The sequence below is a fragment of the Strix uralensis genome, chromosome 4 (assembly GCF_047716275.1).
Source record: "Strix uralensis isolate ZFMK-TIS-50842 chromosome 4, bStrUra1, whole genome shotgun sequence".
NCBI lineage: Eukaryota > Metazoa > Chordata > Aves > Strigiformes > Strigidae > Strix > Strix uralensis.
The window spans coordinates 264,364-284,534 of NC_133975.1; the positions used below are offsets into that span (position 1 = coordinate 264,364).

General features: G+C 66.8%; 1 protein-coding gene across 3 annotated transcripts; it reads left to right on the plus strand.

Annotated features, from left to right (window-relative positions):
* The first annotated feature begins 5 nt into the window (after positions 1 to 5).
* LOXL3 (lysyl oxidase like 3) lies at positions 6 to 18,655 on the plus strand. 3 transcript variants are annotated; one of them, XM_074865288.1, is made up of 16 exons: positions 6 to 156; positions 7,743 to 8,061; positions 8,678 to 8,841; positions 9,965 to 10,176; positions 13,086 to 13,145; positions 13,403 to 13,622; positions 13,847 to 14,027; positions 14,327 to 14,481; positions 15,169 to 15,342; positions 15,490 to 15,645; positions 15,875 to 16,037; positions 16,234 to 16,477; positions 17,003 to 17,118; positions 17,211 to 17,347; positions 17,731 to 17,842; positions 18,022 to 18,655. In XM_074865288.1, exons 2-16 carry the CDS (start codon positions 7,755 to 7,757, stop codon positions 18,093 to 18,095), a joined length of 2,475 nt encoding a protein of 824 aa, XP_074721389.1. In that variant the 5' UTR covers positions 6 to 156; positions 7,743 to 7,754; the 3' UTR covers positions 18,096 to 18,655. The 3 variants fall into 3 exon arrangements, with proteins under 3 accessions (XP_074721389.1, XP_074721388.1, XP_074721390.1); XM_074865287.1 differs by lacking the exon at positions 13,086 to 13,145 and adding an exon at positions 16,818 to 16,916; XM_074865289.1 differs by lacking the exons at positions 13,086 to 13,145; positions 15,490 to 15,645.
* The last annotated feature ends 1,516 nt before the right edge of the window (positions 18,656 to 20,171 follow it).

Here is a 20,171-nt window from a genome sequence, read left to right on the forward strand (position 1 = left end):
CCGGGCCGGGGCCGGGGTGGCGGGGCGGCCCCGGACACTTGGGCACGGCGCGGGGCGGGCCAGGGCGGAGAGGGGCGGCTCGGCTCGGCTCGGCTCGGCTCGTCTGGTCGCTCTCGCTCGGCGCTGCCGGAGCCGCGCAGCCCGCGGGGACAAGAGGTACCGCCCGGGGCAGCGGAGCGGGACCGGCCCGGGGGCGGCGGGGCTGGATGCGCCGAGCCCTGCCCGGCCCCCGCGGAGCCCCCCGGGCCGCGGGTGGGGGCTGTCGGGGGGCTGTGGCGGGGTCGCGGAGCGGAGCCGGCGGGGGGGGGGGCGCTGCGTGTCTCGTGTGGCGGCTGCGGGGCCGGGCCGGGCTGCGTGGGGCCGGTTTCCCCGCCCCAAACCCCCGGGCGTGGGAGCGTGTCCGTGGGGTGCCCGTGGGGTGCCGGGGCGCGGGCTCCGCCGTTCCGCGGCCGCAGGGAGGGTGCCCGGTGTTGGCTGCAGGGCGCGGGCATCGTGCGCGGTGCGATGCCCGTGGCTGCGCCGCCGGTCCCCGGGTGGGAGGGTGTGGGCAGGGCAGGCGGGGGGGGGTGAGGGCAGGGCAGGCAGGGTGCGCTTCCCGCGTGCTCGGTGGGCAGGGCGCCCAGCAGACCCCGCAGGTTCGCGGGGTGCCTCGTCGGGGCTGTGGTACCCTCGCGGGCTGCGCCAGCTGCGGGAGGAGCGTTTGCTGAGCTGTGGTTTACAAAGGCCGGTGGAGACTCAGGATTTCCATGAAGATGGAATTTGCTGTGGCCCTTGGGGAGAGGAGGGATGAAGGGATGTGAGGAGGGAGGGCTGGAGGGCTGCTGGCTCTGCCCCTCCCCAGAGGAGCGGGCGGGCAGCTGAGCAGGTCGCCCATCTCCCAGTAGCTCCAGGCAGGCTGCTCCTCTTCTCCGGGGTGCCCGGGCCCCCCAGACCCGCCGCTCGCCCCCCAGCCTGTCCGGGCCATTGAGACCATGTGGCTGATGGCTGCAGTGCCTGCACATTCCTCCAGGGTCTTCCCCTCCCGGCAGCAGCTGGTTGTCCCCAGGGCTGCCCCTCCAAGAGCCCAGGGGAGCCCGGAGCAGAGCAGGCAAGTCCATGGCAGAGCCGAGGGCCCTGGATGGTGTTAGGAACGGCAGAGAGCTGTACTGTGACCTGCCCTGGCTTAGGGAGTGATGGCGGGACAGGGGGACATCAGGCAGCCCACTGGGGCTGGACCCAGGGTCAGCAGGGGAAGGGGGGCTCAACACCGGCGAGCCCTCGGTGCTCTGCCCCAGCTGATGCCCCAGGAGCCGGCCTGTGCTGCCCACAGCAGCGTCCCTGTCGCTGCCGGGGATGGGGGCAGGCTGTGGGGTGGCGTGGACAGGCATGCTGCCGTCGGGGCAGGGAGGTCCCAGCCAGCGGGAGGTGGGTGGTGTTCTGAGGTGTCACCGAGCTGGCCAGGGTGCCCAGGCTTCTGTGGTGGCCCTGGGCTGCACCCTGGTCCTTCTGAGACCAGTTCAGCTGGGGAGCCCTGCTGCCTTCCAGACCTTGGCTGTGCTCACCCTGGAGATCTGAGCTCATGGGGTCCCTGCAGGCCACCGAGCGGGGTGGGGGTGTTGGGGCTCTCCCAGCTTCTGCACACACGCTCCCGGCACCCCATGGCTGCCAGGAAGCAGCAAGAACGAGGCAGGCCCATCCAGGCAGCTGGGATTGCGAAAAGGCCAGCGCTGGGCTGTGTGTGCCGGGGCCCTGGGGAGAAGGGGGGGAAGGAGCCCAGCGCCTGAAGCCATGGGACCCACCAGACCTTCTCCTGCCCCGAGTGCTGGGGACACAACCCCACGCTCTCAGGGATGTCCTGGCGCAGGCCTCGGCAGAGTGTGACTGTGTCACCCCTTAAACTTCCCAAGGATAAACAGAGGGAGCTTCTTCCTCCTAGTGCTGGCAGGTTTCCCAGGTCTTCGGTCGCTTGTGCTGCTCTTCTCAGAGTCCTTCCAGTTGTCACTGCCTGGGTTGCTCCGTGTCCCCAGCTGCTGAGAGAGCGGGTTCCTGCGGGCCCCACCGTGCCTGGCCCTTCCCCGCTGCCGTGGCCTGGGATGTTGTCGCTGTGCCGCAGGGATGCCCCGCGCTCGGCTGCCCTAATGCAAGCTGATCAAACACGCTGACCTGCCAGGGGCCCCGGTTCATCAGTCGGGAGCTGCCCCTTTCCTGGGGTCTGTTTGACGTTCACTAGGGTTTCACTGGGGCAGACCGATGTCCCTCGGAGTGTCCAGTGAGTGCCAAACAGCACATCAGATTTGAACAGTCCCTGGGAGCCAGCAACCCCCCGTGGCTCCGGGCACCCCTCGTCGGCACCGCTCACCCCTCCTGGCACAGTCGAGCCTCTGGAGGGGCAGCCGCTGTGTGAGATGCAGCTGGGGGAGCGTAGCGATGGTGGGGGCAGTGCTGGCTGGGAGGGCTGCAGGCCGGGGGTGGCTCTGTCCTGGGGGGACACAGGAACCAACGTCATCTGCTGGGACAGGCAGAGCCAGCGGGGCTGGCGTGGGAGTGGGTCGAGCAGTGCCGTGGCTCCCGCTGCCGTGCGGGGCTGCCCTTGGCACCGAAGGGTCCCTGCACCCGTGCCGGCCTCGGCAGTGCGGGGCTGAAGGTGGGGAGGTGCAGGGGCCCCGGGGTTTTGGCCCCGCAGGGTTCTTGGACACCCCACCAGCTGTGCCGCGGGCTGGGAGGTGGCTTGGGGCCCTGCACACGCCCGGCCGGGACATTCCTGAGGTTTCCTGGGCAGCGGCGAGGACCTGGGCTGCTCTCCCGCTCCCACGCCCGGCTCTCGCTCAGGGCCAGCCTGTCCTCCCAAGCCCTTTCCACTTGCAGCCTGAGTGCTGCCGTGTGTCTGAGCGGACTCGCACGCCGGGGCCGGCACGTTCAGCGCGGCACGGCACGGCTCAGCACAGCACTGCACGGGCTGGCCGGCGGCTCTGGCAGGAGCCCCAGTGTGAGAGGAGGTGGCCCCTGGCTGGAGGCAGCTGGCAGCAGGACAGCCGGGGCACTGGGGAGGTGAGGCCGGGCAGGATTGTGCCCAGCTCCTGTCCAAGATGTGCGGCGGCAGCAGCCAGGGGACGTGCCCGGACCCCCGTCCCTCCCCCAGGCGACTCCCGGCCCCCTGCCCCTGCCCTGTCCCCAGGCTGTCTGCACCTCTGCCCTTCGCCCTCGCTGGGCACGTGCGTGGCTCCTGCAGATTCCTGCTCCTCTGGGAGCACCAGAGCTCCTGTCCTCCAGCCGTGCTGCTGGTGGCCCCTGTGCTGGTTGGGCGGGACCTGTTGCCCTTGTGCTCTCGGCAGGGATGGCTTGTGAAGGCTGGGCAACTGGGGGCACCCTCCCCTGGCCAGAGGTGGGAAGGAGGTGGGAAATCCCCCTTGGGTCTCTGGTGCTGGGTGATCAGCCCCTGCAGGGTGGAGGGACCCCCCCAGCTTGTCTGTCCCGGCCGAAGAGCCCCAGCCCAGACAGGTCTGGTGGCAGGCGGCAGGACGGCTGTGCCGTGAGGCTGCAGAAAGGGGCTGAACCCAGGGGACGCTGCGCACGGAGCAGCCCCGTCCGCTGACCTGCAGGTCTGGGCCGCAGCTCCCGGGGCTGACCCGCCGGGTCTGGGGGGGACTCCCTGTCTGGGAGCAGCAGGCAGGAGCGGGCAGAGCCTGCCAGCGGAGCGGGGGAGTCGGGCAGCGTCACATGGCTGGAGAAGAGTAAACGCACTGTTTGCGTTTCAGAAAATGGAAAAAGTGATCTGGACAATGAGAGCCCTGTTAGCCGGAGCGCCCTGGCACATGGGCTCAGAGCACGTTCAGAGAAGGGGTTAGTGCAGGAACGGGGAGGCAGCTTGGGCCGTGCTCCGGGGAGTTCATGCTGCCCGACAGCTGTCCTGGGCTGGGTGTGGGAAGTGCTGCGGGCCCAGGCAGAGCTCGGCCGGGCATTTCACTGGGAAATTCCAAGATGAGTGTCGGGAGGTGAGGACAGGCTGAGCTGCGAGGGCAGAGGTGGGAGTGAGGGACGCTGGAGCCTGAGCAGAGGAAAGCCATGACCCGGGAACAGAGTGCTGAGGGGGGCAGTGAGCTGGGTTTAAGGCAGAAACGGATGGTAGAAGTCTGAGCAGGTTCAGAAGCAACTGAAGAACTGTGAGGCAGAGAAACCCACAGTAGGCTTTCAAACACAGAGGCTGAGGTAGCTGAGCTGAGGTGGCAGAGCAGGGCTGCAGCAGGATGTCCTGCCCTGACACGGGGCACCTTCTGCTGCTGCTGTTGGGGTTGGGGTCCTGGGCTGGGGCACGTTTGTCCTGGCCTCACACAGCCCCGTGGCTCTCACCCCCCCACCACGGTGCTGCCCTCCCAGCATCAGCTCTTCTGGCCGTCCCCGTGCCCAGCCGGCTGTGGGCCCGGGGCTCTGGGCAGGGCTGTGGGGCCGCAGGCACACGTGGGGCTGCCCCACATCACTGCAGGGCTGGGGCTGAGACCTGTTGTCACGCCGTGTCACTGGCGTCAGTGATCCCGTCCGGACCACCAGAGCCTGGTGGTCGTGCTGCCGGGGCTCCGTGGGGCCTGGGGCTCCGTGGAGGCGACGCTTTGCTGCACAAAACCCAAGCACTTTCTTGCGTGGTGTGTTCTGCTCACCGGTCCTACGTGCCTTGTTCCTAAATGCACGGACTTAAATTTTCCTTGTAGCCAAGGATTTAGGCTGCATGGTGCTGTTTTGCCAGGCTGTCCCCATCACAGTGCACACTCCCACCCATTTCTGTCTTCGCAGGAGAGGACTTTTTCCCCCTCCAGAGAGGGTTTTGCTTTGAAAAGCATGTGATCCTCACCAGAAAGCCCCTGAATGGCGACTTCCCCGTTGTAACCACATTTCAGTTCCAGCAGGTGACCAGTTTTAATCTACTTAGTAGAGGGTGCACTGATTTCGTTGAGTGCTAATTATTCATTAAAAGGTGGTGCAAGATGAATTGAATGCCTTCCAGTCTCAGCCTGTTATATCAACACAGTTACTCCAATTAACCAAACCTGTGATCTCATAAAAGGTCACACCAGCTTTCTGACACGGGCTATTTCTGCAGAACTGTGGAGATTGGCGTTAATTGTGCTGCTGTCCTTTAGTGTTTTGCTGACCCATTGCAAAACAGCCTGAAGCCAGCCTGCCTGCCGTCCACATCGGAGGAGAGAATCTTGCTTGTTCAGTGCAGGTGCTGGTGAAGTCCTCATGCGCTTGCAGCTTCCCCAGTCTCCCAAGGTGTGTTAGAGTTAGCATCGAAAGGGCCCAAATTTGTGCATTGTGAAAAGCGGTATAGCTCTGAGGATTTACAGTGCTTCGTTTGGACAGGGGGGATGTCCCCTCGGTGACTGGTGGGTGGAATAAGAATTGTTTTCTTACTCCTGTGAGATGGTAAACTCATCCCTTCGGTGTTTCCCAGGCAGAGCAGAGGTGTGGATGGGGTGTTCCTGCCCTGTCTGCCCCTGGCAAGCCCAGAGACCCCCTTCCCCGAGCCATTGGCAGGGCTGGGGTGGCCCTTTGCGCCTGCCCTCCTCTTTCTCCTGCCATAACAGGCTGATTAAAAGGTTCAGCAAAGCGTTTCCCTGCTGCCTGCCCACAAATATGCTTCCTGCTGGGCTTTGTTTTGTTCTCGCAGTGCCAAAGCAGGCAGCCGAGGTGTGGGGAGCCCGGAGCCAGCTCCCACGCACCCCAGGACTGCGGGCTGCCCTGGGCCAGGGTGCATTCCTGAGTCCCCCGGGCTGTGAGAGAGGGGAGAGCTGGACCTGGTGCTGATGTGATTGCCCCGAGGGCCACCACAGTGTCTCGAATTGGCCTGGACTGGTGGTGTCAGTCCTCTCATTACCCCTCACCCTCTCTCCCTGCAGGCACCGGGCGCTCGCCCCAAGGCACTTGCTGCTCTTGGTGGCACCTCCAATGCAGCACATGCCTGAAGCGGGGGCAGGCAGCAGGTCTGGGCCCCTTCAGGGGTTTTTGTTGGTGCGATGGGCGTGGAAAGGGGCTGTCTCTGGCCACTGTCCTGGTTTGTCCTTGCCTTGGGTCCAGGAGGCATTCCGAGAGGCTGGAGGGGTGACCCAGCCTCCATCGTCTGGAAAAGTGACCAGAGCAGGAGCGGGGCTGGTTCCTGCTAGCGGAGCCTCTGCAGAGACCCTGCCCCAGGTGCCGGCGGGGCAGTGGGTACATCATGCCAGCCCCCAGCCCGGTGCTGGTGGCCAGGCTGGCGCTGAGGGCCCAGAGAGGCTGTGCTGTCTGAGGGGGGACCCCCCGGTGCCTTCGCTCTGTGAAGGGCCCCTTCCCAAAGCTGCTGCAGGGACCTTGCTGCCACCCCACAGGTGCCAAGGGGCTGGGAGGAACAGGGCAATGCGCGGACAGGCCCCAGTCCAGGGAAAGGGGCTCCTACAGCCGGCACCCAAATTGCAGCCGTGGTCCCCGAGGATGCCCTGATACAGCCCTGAGGTCCCACCAGACTGGCACGGGGGCAGCGAGCCGTGAGGGCGCGGGGATGGAGGCTTGCGGGAAAGCGTGCCGGGCAAGGCAGCGCACTGCACTGTGGAGAGGGTCTGCGGGAAGGGTCCCTGCGGCACAGCCCCATGCCGGGAGCACCTGCGGGGTTCGCATTTGTTTTTCTTCCTCTGTAACCCTGGAGCTGAACGTTGGAGTCTTAAATCACCCCTACTTGTGGGTAAACCAGTCCTTGCTCTTTTTGACTAAGGTCTAATGACAAGCCCGATCAGTGTGAGCATGGCATGCAGGGTCTGCTCTCGGGCTGGGGGATGTAGGATGCAGAGACGGATTTCTGGTGGGCCTGTCCGGGAGGGTCCCAGGTTTGGGGGTGTGCTTTCCGACCCGTGGAGGGATTGGCTGGAAGAGTGACGTGATGCTGCGGTGACAGGAGGCAGGTGGGTCCTCGGCAGTGCTGGGCATCAGAGCTTTGCCGTCAAAAGTCAAAGCACAGCCTGCAGCAGAAATGCCATTCCTGGGCTGTTGTGGCACCCGCAGGGTTAAAGTGGTCCCTGACGGGATAAATTGGAGTAGTGCTGGGAAGGGATGGCGGTTCACAGAGAAGTGTTTTCACCATTGTTTGCTGATGGGACTGGTGCAGGAATACCACATCTCCCTCAGGTATTCAGGGAACTGCAGATGTTATTGCAGAGCTGGAGAAATGCCGCGCAGGGAGGAATGTGAAAGGCCGCGGCTGCCTCGCTCCTCACGGTGGGCAGGAGCCTGGGCTGGCAGCCCCTCGCCGCCAGCGGCCTTTGTGTGGCTCGTGGTGGGTCAAGCTCCTGGCCAGCCCAGCCGGGCTTTCCCTGGGCCCTGGTCCTGTGCCAGCCCGCTCTGCTCTGGCAGCCGATCCCCCTCCCTCCCAGCTGGCTCTCCCGGGGGTGACGCACACCCCTTTGCCTGTCCGCCCTCACTGCCTTTGGCGCGGGAGATGCAACCTGGTGGCGTGGTGGGATGTTGGTAGTGGCCGTTCGTGGAGGGGCGCGAGGTGCCGGGGGGGCTCTGGGCAGATCCCCGGCCAAGAGCAGCCCGGGGGGTGCCGGGCCGATGCGGGGGCTGTGTGTGGGAGGCACCGGGTGGGCAGAGAGGGTGGGCTGGCTCTGGCCAGGGACGAGACCCGCGGGTGTGCTGGCACGGAGCGGAGCCGCGTGTGAGTGGGGGGATCGCCCAGCGCCGGCTGCGCCACGGGAGCTGGTGCTTCAGCGTCCAGCATGCTCTGACCCTTCCTGCCCTTGCAGAGCCGAGCTGCCATGGGAAGCTGCGGCCCGCAGGCACGGCAGGAGCTGCTGGTGCTGCTGAGCGTGTGGCTGTGGGTGGGCAGCACCCAGTCCACCCCCCCGGCCCCCACGCATGGCCCCGGCCCCCAGCTGAAATTCCGCCTGGCTGGTTACCCCCGCAAGCACAACGAGGGCCGTGTCGAGGTCTTCTACAATGACGAGTGGGGCACCATCTGCGACGACGACTTCACGCTGGCCAACGCACACGTACTGTGCCGGCACCTCGGCTTTGTGGCTGCCACCGGCTGGGCCCACAGCGCCAAGTACGGCAAAGGCGTCGGTAAGAGGGCGGTGGGTGCAGCCATCCTGTTCTGCATGGGTGGGGGCCAGCCTGGCCGCTGCCACTGGGGGCTGTGCGTGCCGCAGGTCTGCGGGCACTGTTGGCGGGGCGGGGGGGCAGGTCTTGCGTGTGCTGAGTGCCAGCATTGCGGGTGTGCGCAGTGGGGGTGTGAAGACGCGTGTGTACACACACGCAACGCAGGCGACGAGGCTCCACGTGTCTGTGTGAGCTGCCCTGCGGGTATCCGGGGCGTGGGGCGGTCGCTGACACATGCTGCGGCTGCAGGGCTGCATGTGCCGGGGCTGCTGTGGGGTACGGTGCAGGTGAGGGGCTGTACCAACCCCGGGGCGCACGTTATGGGGAGCTTTGTGGTGGCAGAGCAGCCTCTTGGGGATGTGGAAGCTCCACGTCTGCGGATCCCCCGCTCAGGGCTTTGCTCGTGGCATTTCGCTGGCCTCAGGGCAGGGCTGCCAAGGGAGGGCTGCCCCCAGCCCATATCCGCGCCCCTGCTGCACCCCTGTGCAGGCCCTGGCTGTGCTCCACCAGCACCTTCCCCGCTCCCAGGGGATGCTGCGTGGGTTTGGCCCCCCTTCACCCCGGCCCTGGTGCCTGGCAGGGCGGATCTGGCTGGACAACGTGAATTGTGCCGGCGGTGAGAAGAGCATCGGGGACTGCAAACACCGGGGCTGGGGGAACAGCGACTGCAGCCATGAGGAAGATGCAGGTGTCATCTGCAAGGATGAGCGCATCCCAGGCTTCAAGGACTCCAACATCATCGAGGTGAGGAAGCTGCTGGCCAGGGTGGGTGGCCGGTGCTGCCCAGGGTCATACAGAGTTGGCTGCCCGAGCCCTGCCACGTGCAGCCCCACCAGCCCTCAGTCCCCCTTGAATATTTGGGAGGCAGCTTCCCCACCACACGCTGGCTGGCTCCTGCGGGCAGGACCAGGGGATCGTGTCAGTGCCCCCCCCCAGCCCCAGCACACGGACTGTCCCCATCTCTCCATGGAGAGGGGAATGTGCTCCCCCACTGCCTGGCCCCCCAGATCCACGGTGCCCCTGAGTCGCCTGAGCACCCATTTCCCTGGGGTGCACCCAGCCCAACCCGGCTCCGGGGCTGCAGGGAGCAGGCAGGAGCCAGCGGGCAGCCTGGCAGCAGGCACATCCCTCCCCTGCCCTGCCTGGGAGCATGGAGCTGCCACGGCCACCCTGAGCATCCTGAGCTGCTGCTTCCCCCCACAGCTTCTCTGGGCCAAGGGTCTGTCTCACACCTCTGCACCCTGTTTTCTTCTTTCTCCTGCCTGCCGGGGATCCTCAGTCCCAGATCCGCTCCTCCAGCACGCTTGGCCTCTTCCTCTCCCTCTTTCCCTCTTCCAGACTCTGTTTCTCAGACCAGCTCTTGTGGGCCCCTGTCCCCCCCCAGCCACAGTGCCTGTGCAGGACGAGGCTCTGCTCAGGACGTGGCTTGGGCATGGGGCCATGGCACAGCTCTGGGCACGGGATGGCAGGTCTCCTGCGAGGCGAGGGGGGCTGTGGCCATGTCCCAGCACCCCAGCTGCTCTCCAGCTCTGGGCGGGTGGTCTGGGCACCCTCCCTTGGGGTGCAGGGTCCCAAGGTGGCAGGACGGCAGCACTGGCTTGCCCAGCTGTGCTCCCAGGAGATGCACCTGGGGGTCGGGGGGATGTGGGGCTCTGGCTGCACAGGATGGGGTTGGTTCCTCGGCCACCCAGGGACATCGGATGTGGTCTGCAGGGACGCAGGACCTGCCCGTCCCTGTTCTCCACCAGGGACTGGGGTCCCTGTCTCCCATGGGTGCCCACATCCTTGGGGCGTTCCTGGGAAGGGGCTGGCAGGGAGCTGGGGCAGCGGGCTGCCACGCAAGCCTGGGCTGCCCTGTGCCCCGCAGAGCGAGCAGAGCCACGTGGAGGAGGTGCGCCTGCGGCCGGTGGTGGCTGGGGGCCGGCGGCAGCTGCCGGTGACGGAGGGCATCGTGGAGGTGCGCTACAAGGATGGCTGGGCACAGATCTGCGACGAGGGCTGGAACAGCCAGAACAGCCGCGTCGTCTGCGGCATGATGGGCTTCCCTGCTGAGAAGAAGGTCAACAGGAACTTCTACAAGTGAGTGAGACCGTCAGGGAGCCCGCGGGGTGTCAGAGCAGAGCTGGGAGCATGGGGCTGGGGCAGGGCTGGGGACAGTGCCAGGGACATGGGGCAGTGCCGGGGGAACAGCAGGGGCCATGCTGTTGGGCACTGTGGCTCCTCAGCATCCCTCCCATCCCTGCTGCCTGTCAGTCCCAGCCCCAGCTGGCCATATGGGCTCTTGCTAGCCAAGCCAGGGGCCTGTGGTGTGGCCATGGCTGCCCACCTGCCCCATGCGCCACCGCAGAGGCTGCTCGAGACGGCAGCTGTTGTACCTCCACATTTCCCCCCAGCACAGAGTTTGGGGGTCCCCATCTGAGGGGAGGTTTGGCAGTGAGCCAGGCAGGGATGCTCCAACAGCACAATGGCCCGAGCGAGGGCTGCAGGGACGTGGGCACGGACCCACTGCCCGTGGCACGGTGCCAGTGCTGCATGCGCGCTGACCAGGCAGCCGCGGTGTTGCTCCTGCAGGCGGTTGAGGCGTGCGGCCGGGATGAAGGGCCGGAGCCTGAGGCCGGGCAGCAGGTAAGGGGCTGGGGCGCCCCATCTGCTGAGCCCTTGGCAGAGCTGGGCTGGCTGGCCCCACCGGTCTCTGCCATCACAACAGATCCTGGCACAAATGGATCTGGATGGAGCAGACCAAGGGCCCGGGCTGTGCTGGGCAAGCAGGACAAACGCCACCCCGCTGGGACCTGCCTGTGCGCACCAGGGTCCCCCATCCCCCATCAGAGACAGTCTTTCTCCCAGGCTGGCCATGTCCCACGCACCGGGCAGGGGTCCTGGCAGGGGGGTCAGGGTCTGCGGCACAGACCCGCTGTGGGCAGGACCCCCTGGGAGGTGTGGAGGGGGCCACAGCATCCTGGCCTCGGAGCGGAGCCATCTCTCCTGGCAGATGGGGAGGGAGGACTGTGGAAATGGGCTGCTTTCTGCAGAAAGCAGTGGGGAAGCTGGAAAGGCTGCGCACCCCTCCCTTCCCCGCAGGGTGGGCGGGTGCAGGCATGGGAGCGCTTGCTCAGCCCTGCTGGGTGCCGGGGTGATGGGCACCGTGACAGGCTTGTCCTGAGCGCTGCATCTGCTCAGGGTCTCTTGCACCCTCTGCCAACCCACTCTTGCTGCCTTTCTGCCAGTCCCAAGGGATAGTCTGGCTGTCCTTTCCCTCCATCCCTAAGCCCTGCTGCCGGATTTGGTGGTGGGTTCAGGAAGCCAGAGACCATCCTCTCTGGGCCATGGCCTGGCACCTCTTGCCTGAGCCCACGGCTGCGTGGAGACATTGCTCTGCCCCCAGCACATGACCATGCCCTGGTCCCACCACCTTCCCTATGCTCCGAACCCCTTGTGAGCTCTTTGTTGTGGCACTTCCCAGCTTTGTGTCCCCAAGAGGCGCCATCACCAGCTCCTGCAGTGGTGATGGAAATCCAGACGGGATCAGCCCGGGGGGTCTCCTCAGACCCCCTCCACGGGTCCCACTCTTTGCAATGTGCTGTTAAGTCTCTGATTTGATGCTGACTGCCCCTTCTCCAGGGAGCGGGTATTTCCCCTGCAGCACTGGGTGAAATGCTTCATGAAATCCATGAGTCTGGGGTCTGCTCCCTCCCCTCTACCCGGAGCAGGAGCTGCCTCCTGAAAGCCACGCGCTGGTTTGCACGGCTGCAGTTGTATGTGGGGTCACAGGATAATCCAGGCTGGAAGGGACCTCGGGGAGTCCTGGTCCTGCCACATGGAGCAGGGTCAGCCCAGGATGTCATCCCCTTGGCTTTTGAAAACCTCCAAGGATGGAGATCCTGCAGCCTCGTGGCCTCTGCTCCAATGCTGAACAGCCCTCGTGGGGAAAAAATTTTCCTTACACCACGTCTGAACCTCGCCTTGACAATCACGCCTGTTTTGTGCTCTTCCCTCCCGTGGCTGGAAGCGCCAGGCTCTGGCCTGCTGGCAGCCCCGCTCCCCCATCTCTCCTCCAGCCCTGACTGCCGTGGTGGCTCTGCCCAGGGCCCACTCCTCTTAGTTGATGAATTTCTTGTGCTGGGGACCCAGAACTGGCTGCAGGATTGAGATGTGGCTTCATGAGTGTGAATGGGCGCTGCTGTCCTCTGGCTGATGTCCTGGGCTGTGTCCTGGGGCTTGCAGCCTGTGCGGGCTGATGCAAACCTACCACTGGCCAGCGGGCTCAGTTGCCAGACTTGGTTTTGCCTTGTCCCTGGGAGGCTGTCAGTTCCCTGTTTTGGGGTACTCTGCTCCACTCCTTGCGCTCCCTGGGGTTTTGGCCCTGCTCGGCATCTTCCTCCCCGAGCGAAGCAAAGCATTTGAGTGCGTTGGGACCATCATGTGTGCGCCGGGCCCTGGGCAACTTCATCTTCCCCGCACCGTGCAGTGTGCACCCCAGGAGCTCCCGTCGCTGGTGGGGGGTCCCTGCAAGCCTGAGCGTGTCCCACCGTGCCTGCAGCACTGGGGAGGGTGCCCGCCGCCCGCACTGCTTGCTTGGTGCTGCGCTTGTGGGGCATCCTGCCCCCCTCGGAGCACGGTGCAGTGACGTTGTCTGGTGTCTGGACAAGGACATGGACACACCTCACTTGCACCCGACAGATCAAATCATTGCCCTGGTGTTTGATCTTCTGCTGTGTGACAAGGCAGCCTGGGATGTTGCTGCATCCAGCAGTTTCCTGGTGGGATGTGGGCAGGAAACTGCATCACTGCTGTGCAGGGCAGTTGTCTCACGTTGCTGTCACCCATGTGTGACGTGAAGGGGACGTGCATGAGTCTCCCTCAGGGGCCAATGTGCCCAGTTGTCTTCAGTCAAAGCCGGGGCCGGCTGTGCTCCCCGTGTCACTGCAGCCGGCGGAGGTGGCAGCCAGAGGCCCTGGGCTCCTTGATGGTTGTTTTCTGTTTTCCAGGCTGGCCTCCAAATCTCAGCCTAAACAAAAGCGCAGGGAGGACGTAGGGTCCAGGAAGAGGTAAATGGCTCCAGTGGAGAGCCTGAGTGCCAGGAGCCCCACTCAGCCCTGCCGGAGTTGTGCGTGTCCCCATGCTGCCGGGGACGTGGGGCAGGCGGCTGGCGAGGGGCGGGCACCTGCAGACACGGCACGTCTCTCCCTGGGGGACATGGCGAGGGGCGCGGGCAGCACGTGCAGCTGCAGGCAGTGTGGCCGTCGACACCTCTGCTGCCAGCTGGCCATGCCGGTGGTGTCTCAGGGCTCCTCCCTCCTTGCAGGCTGTTCACGGAGCGGCAGCAGCTCAACTACCGCCTGCACTCGGTGTCCTGTGCGGGGACAGAGGTGCACCTCTCCATGTGCACCTTCGAGTTCTACCAGGGCAACGCCTCGGCCGCCTGTGGCGCCGGCATGCCCGCCGTCGTCAGCTGCATGCCTGGGCCCCTCTTCGCCACTGGCAGCGCCCACAAGAAGAAGCAGCGCCAACAGCTGCAGGGCCAGGTGAGCCCCGCGGGGAGGGGGACGAGTCCTGCGGTGTCCCACAGCTGGCCGCTGCCCCGCCACAGGGCTCTGTCCCCCGGCCTGCACCCGAGGGCAGGTGTGTGGGTCCCTGGGTGACCAGCTCACGGAGCAGGAGGTGGGGACGGTGTCCTGCCCCTGCACACCCCAGAGTCATGGCCCGCAACCCCTGTGCTGTGCCGTGCCCTGACCCTGCTCCCCTGTAGCCACGGATCCGGCTGAAGGGCGGCGCGAAGGTCGGCGAGGGCCGCGTCGAGGTGCTCAAGAACAGTGAGTGGGGCACGATCTGCGATGACCGCTGGAACCTGCTGTCGGCCAGCGTGGTGTGCCGCGAGCTGGGCTTCGGCAGCGCCAAGGAGGCCCTCACCGGGGCACGCATGGGCCAAGGTGAGGCTGCTGGGGCGGAGGGGCCAGGCATCGCGCTCCTGGGGCTGCAGGCGAGGCGCTTGTCCAGGCGCAGGGCTCTGCTGGGCTGCGGGGAGCCATGGCCGGGCTGGTCCCTTGGGTGTCCGGCTGCCAGTCCTGCGTGGCACCGGGCTTGGCCCTGAGCATCCCCAGGGGGCTGCGGCCACTCGAGCTGGGCAGCAGCCGTGGGGGCCAGGAGTGCTCCCTCGCTGCTAGCCGAGGGGCAGCCACGGGGCCGTCCCTGTGTCACCGGGCCCTGAGCTCGGCGGTGCCCCTGGCAGGGACAGGACCCATCCACCTGAACGAGGTGCAGTGCCTGGGCACCGAGAAGTCCCTCTGGAGCTGCCCCTTCAAGAACATCACGCAGGAGGACTGCAAGCACACAGAGGATGCGGCCATCCGCTGCAACATCCCCTACATGGGCTACGAGACCCTGGTGCGCACGTTTCCCCCTGGCCTGAGGCAAGGGCCGCCCTGGGGGGCTTGGGGAGTCTGTGGGTGGGAGCCCCAAGCTGCTCCTGTGAGGTGGGGGGGGACGGGAGGCTGGGGGGGGCTGTGGGCACCCCATGGAGCCCCGCTGGGTGGGTGGGGTGGGGCTGCTGCTCCCTGCTGCTCTCGCTGCTGCCAGCCCCTGTCAGCTCCCCAGCAGAAGCACCAGGAAAAAAATCACTGTGGGCCAACTAGGAGATTTTTTTTACTGATGATGAAATGAGCAAATGGAGCCGCATGTTCCTGTTTGCCCTGGCCTGTCATTTCATCCACTTTGGGCTTTTTAACCTTTTTTAACTCTCCCATACCTGTCATTTCTGAAAGGGGAATGTCATTTCAAAATGAACCGGTTTTCCCTGCTTCGGTGAGACAATTCCCAAAGTCACAAGCAATTTCTTGCCCCCAAACCTGCCATGTTGGTTGAGTTCCCTGCTGACCAAAGCTGTGCCCGTGCTTCTGGCTGCCCCCTCCCCATGTGCCCTGACACCCCCAGCCCAGGGCCCGTCTGGGTGCCGCAGCACGGCCCTGGCTATGCCGGGGATGGGGACGGGGGCTGGGGATGACTGTCCTGCGGGACGTGGCCACAGGAGCATCACTTGCCACATGATGATGCTGCCACCGCCTTTCTCCGCAGATTCGGCTGAGCGGGGGCCGGAGCCGCTTCGAGGGGCGGGTCGAGGTGGCAGTGGGGGCAGGCGACGGGGAGCAGCCCCGCTGGGGTCTGGTCTGCGGCGAAGGCTGGGGTACGCTGGAGGCGATGGTGGCCTGTCGCCAGCTGGGGCTGGGATTCGCTAACCACGGCTTACAAGTAGGTGCCAGCGCCAGCTCGGCCAGGGCAGCGACCCGCCACCACCACTGCTCCGTGGGGATGGAGATGGGAACAGGGATGGGGACGGGATGGGGAGGAGGGTGGCATGGCGGGGGTGCCACTGATGGCCCCAGGGCTCCCCCGCAGATCCGCCTGGCCGGCGGGAGGACAGCATTCGAGGGCCGCGTGGAGGTGAAGCGAGGCAGTAAGTGGGGCACGGTGTGCAGCGATGGCTGGACCACCAAGGAGGCGATGGTGGCCTGTCGCCAGCTGGGCCTGGGCTACTCCCTGCATGCGGTGACGGTAGGTGCCGGCGGGGAGGCCCCGGGTGACGCCCTGGCGAGCACAAGGCACCGGCGCTTCCCAGATGGGGGCTGTGTGTGGGCAAAGGGATGCGGCCGTGCTGTGCCGCGGGACGGGACCCTCATGGGCAGCCCGGGCGCGTGGGCAGGGCCGTGGCGGGGAGCTGGCCGGAGCCTGGGCACCCGTGGCAGTCAGCCACCCCACCCTGCCTGTCTCACCCCCTCCCTAGGAGACATGGTACTGGGACGCCAGCAATGTGACGGAGATGGTGCTGAGCGGGGTGAAGTGTGCAGGCCACGAGATGGCCCTGAGCCACTGCCGACACCACGGCCCCCGCCTCAGCTGCAGGAACACAGGCACGCGCTTCGCTGCAGGGGTCATCTGCTCCGAGAGTGAGTGGGGGGGCTGGGGGGTGCTGCAGGTAAAGGGGCTGCGGGCGATGGGGTTTGCAGCTGGCGAGGCTGCAGGGTCGGCCTGGGAAGGGCACACGTCCCCCCGGCCTGCGCTGGGTGCTCGCCCCGCCCGTGTCCCCACCACCCCCGTGCAGCGGTGTGGCCATCGGTCCCTGAGCTGCCGCCTGCCCCCCAGCCGCCTCCGACCTGCTGCTGCACGCCCCGCTGGTGCAGGAGACGGCGTACATCGAGGACCGGCCGCTGCACATGCTGTACTGCGCCGCCGAGGAGAACTGCCTCTCCAGCTCGGCCCGACTGGCCAACTGGCCCTATGGGCATCGCCGCCTGCTCCGTTTCTCCTCCCAGATCCACAACAATGGCCGTGCAGACTTCCGCCCCAAGGCCGGCCGGCACTCCTGGGTCTGGCACGAGTGCCACCGGTGCGTGCACCACGCAGGCAGGGGAACGGTGGGGAGAGGGTGATGGTGCTGCTGCGGCGGGCCGGGCGAGGGTGACACCGGGCGAGGGTGACTCTGGGCAAGGGTGATGCTGGGCAAGGATGATGCTGGATGAGGGTGACACAGGTGAAGGTGACACAGGTGAAGGTGACGCCAGGTGAGGGTGACACAGGTGAAGGTGACACCAGTTGAGGCCCCTTCTGCTGCCCCAGGGTCCAGTTTTGGCTGCTCCAGCTCAGGGCTGACCCTGGATGAGCAACGTTGGGGCTGGGGCCTTGGGGAGGCAGGGACGGGGCTGTAGGCTGAGCTCTTCACTTGCCAGGGCCACCTGGACTGAGCCCTGCCTGACCTGGCAGCACTGCAGCTCAGAGAGGGGGCCGTGGGCACCTTCCCCTAGCGAGGGGGGGTTCTGCAGGGCAGGGTGAGTCTCCTGGGCCCCGGGCACCCCCCGAGCTCCCCGCAGCCTGGGCACTGGCGCAGCCGGGCGCTGCCGGCCCCATCCCGCAGGCACTACCACAGCATGGACATCTTCACCCACTACGACATCCTGACACCCAATGGCACCAAGGTGGCGGAGGGACACAAGGCCAGCTTCTGCCTGGAGGACACTGAGTGCGAGGAAGGTGGGTGCTGTGAGGCCTCACGGCACTGTCCCCGTCCCTGCCGCATGCCAGGGCCACAGCAGGGATGAGCCGCGCTCTCCTCCCACCCGCAGACGTGGCCAAGCGGTACGAGTGTGCCAACTTTGGGGAGCAGGGCATCACTGTGGGCTGCTGGGACCTGTACAGGCACGACATCGACTGCCAGTGGATCGACATCACAGACGTCAAGCCAGGCAACTACATCCTGCAGGTGCTGCAGCTGAGCCACCCCGGCCCCACGTGCACCCCCAGCCCCCCATGTGCCCCAGGCCCTCTCACCCCACTCTCCAAGCGGGCTGGAGCCCGGTGGGGCAGCGCCTGTCCCCGTGCGCAGAGGCGTGCAGGGCTTCAGCCCGTTCCTCTCCCAGCAACGCCACTCAGGGGCACAGGGTGTGCAGGGACGGGGTCACACCCCCCCCGCCCCCCAGGCAGCCGCCAGCTCCTGGGAGCCTCCTGCGCACCCCACAGCAGCCAGGGAGACAAGTCCTGCCAGGGCTGGGGGGCCACATGGCGGGCAGCAGCTCCACCAAGGCCAGGAAGGCCCAGCCAACGAGGGGCGGGGGGGGTGCGACCCTCATGGCCCACACCCCACAGGTCGTGATCAACCCCAACTTCGAGGTGGCAGAGAGCGACTTCACCAACAACGCCATGAAATGCAACTGCAAGTACGACGGGCACCGCATATGGGTGCACAGCTGCCACATCGGTAACAGCCCGGGACGCGGCCTGTGGGGGCGAGGGGGCGGGCGGGGGTGCCCCGGGAGGCGGGGTGGCAGTGGGGCTGGAGGGGCAGGCGGCGGGGCTTGCGGGAGGGTGGCCCGGGGCGGGGGAGGTGGGTGGCAGGGCCAGTGCAGCGCTGGCAGCTCTCACCCTCTGCTCACCCAGGCGATGCGCTCAGCGAGGAGGCCAACAAGCGGTTTGAGCAGTACCCAGGGCAGCTCAACAACCAGATTTCGTAGGGCCCCAGCGCCGGGGCAAACGGGCATCTCCCTCTCTCGCCCCACACGGCGGGGAGGCCGCTGCTGGGGGCCGGCGGGGAGGCCGCGTGCCCAGCCCCGGCGCCACCGAGCCCGGCCGGGGACTGCCTCGGCCTGGCCGCTGCCGGCTGCCCTTCCCCACCTCGGGGAGCTGGTGCTGGGGCACAGCACAACGGCCCCTCCCGGCCCGGGACCACCCCAACCACTGACCAGAAGACTCTGTGCCCACATCCCCCGGGGACGCACGCGGGTATGGGCTGGGAGGTCCTGCACCCCCACCGGGCCCCTCCCTGCTCCCAGTCCGTCCCAACCTGCTCCCTCGCCCAGCCCTGGCTCCTTCCCCCCGCGGCTCTGCCCTGGGCCAGCCCTGGGCCCCCACACCCCTGCACAGCCCGGCCGAGCCCCGGGGAGCCCCTCGACCCCAGGGACGGGGCGGCTGCCCCTGCCCCAGCGGCTCTGCCTCCAGCTGCCCGGCAGCAGTTCTCACACCCATCTCTTAGTCGTAATTTTATTTTCTCGATAAAGTTGTCAGTTCTATGTCCCCAACGGCTGCTGGCTCTTCTCTGGGGTGGGACGAGAAGCCTGGAAGGGCTGGGAGGCTCCAGCACAGTGTGGGAGCTGCCCCCCCCATCCCCTGCAACCCCCAGTACCCACGGGGAGCCAGGATGCTCCCCCTTGCCCACACAGACCCAACAGCCAGTGTGGGGCTGGGGAGTGGCCGTACTGGTGCTGCTGGGAGACGCCCGTGTGGGCAGAGGACGGGGCCAGCCAAAGCCCCAGCATCACTGCCCTGGCCTGGGGACAGACGGGGCCCCCCTGGCGCAGCAGGGATGGGGGGAAGTGCTGGTTCCACCACGCCAGATGCAGAAATCCCACCGCGGGGGCACGACCCACGAGGATCACGGTCTCACAGGGGAGATGGGGCTGGCGCAGAGGGGGCTGAGCCGGGGGCAGACACACGGGCAGGGAGCGGGGGCACGACGCCAGGGCAGCGGAGGGACACCCCAGCTCCTGCGGCTCCCCCGCCTCAGCCAGACGCTCCGATGCCGCCTGCAGCAACGCAGCACGGGGGCAGCTTCAGCCACCTCCTCCACACTGCTGGGGCCAGACTGCTCCCCCCGCGCCGGGGCGGGGAGGGGAGAGCGGCGGCGGGGCCGGAGCAGGACCTGGCTGCGGGCAGTGGAAAGCACTGCGGTCAGCGCTGCCAGAGCAGCTATGCGAGAAACGCCGGCCGGCGTCTCAGCTATTTCCCCTGCGAGCAGCCGGCTGGGGCTTGCCGGGGGAGCAAATTCCTCTGGTGAGGCCAGGGCTGCCTGAAAGGAGGCCTGTTCTCTGGGGCGGGGGGAGCGCGGGGGGAGCAGTGGCCCAGAGCCGCTTGTCGCCACAGCACCCCCAAGGAACTGTGCTTCTTTCATCTCCTAAAAATAACAGGCAGGGGCGAGGGCTCGGGAGCCCCGTCATGGGCAGGGCCTGGCTCAACACACACATTCCTCCTGCCGAGCTGGGCCGGATCAGCCCCACGGCAGCACTCGCCGCAGAGCCACCCTGAGTGGAGCAGGGGCTCTTCTAGGCAGGCGAGGAACAGCCGGAGCAGCTCCTTCCCAGAAGGGCCGGCCGGGCTCTCGGCCACCAGCTGGAGAGTGCAGAGGGCCCCCACCCGTCCCCAGGGGCCAGGCTGGGTGCGTGGGAGCGCAGCGCTCCAGCACCACAGACCCGCTGGGGGAGGGACGCGCAGCGCCGAGGCGGCACACACGGCCCCGGCTCCCGCCTTCGCTCCTGCCGGACACGGGGGCCAGCGAGACGCTGCCATGGCCACCGAGTCCAGCATCGACTCCCCCTTCACCGTGGCCCGGAAAGCTGCCACATGGTCACTGAGGCAGACGCAGACCTTTGGGTGCTCGTAACGCTCCCCGCGGAAGCGATCTGAGCAGATGGGCACCTGCCGCGTCCCTCGTGGTGTGGCCACGGACCGGCGCAGCTGGCACAGCAGGGAGAGCCGCCCGGCAAAGCCCGGGAGCCCAGGCTGCCCCAGAGCCGCTCTCACTTGCCAAGGAATGG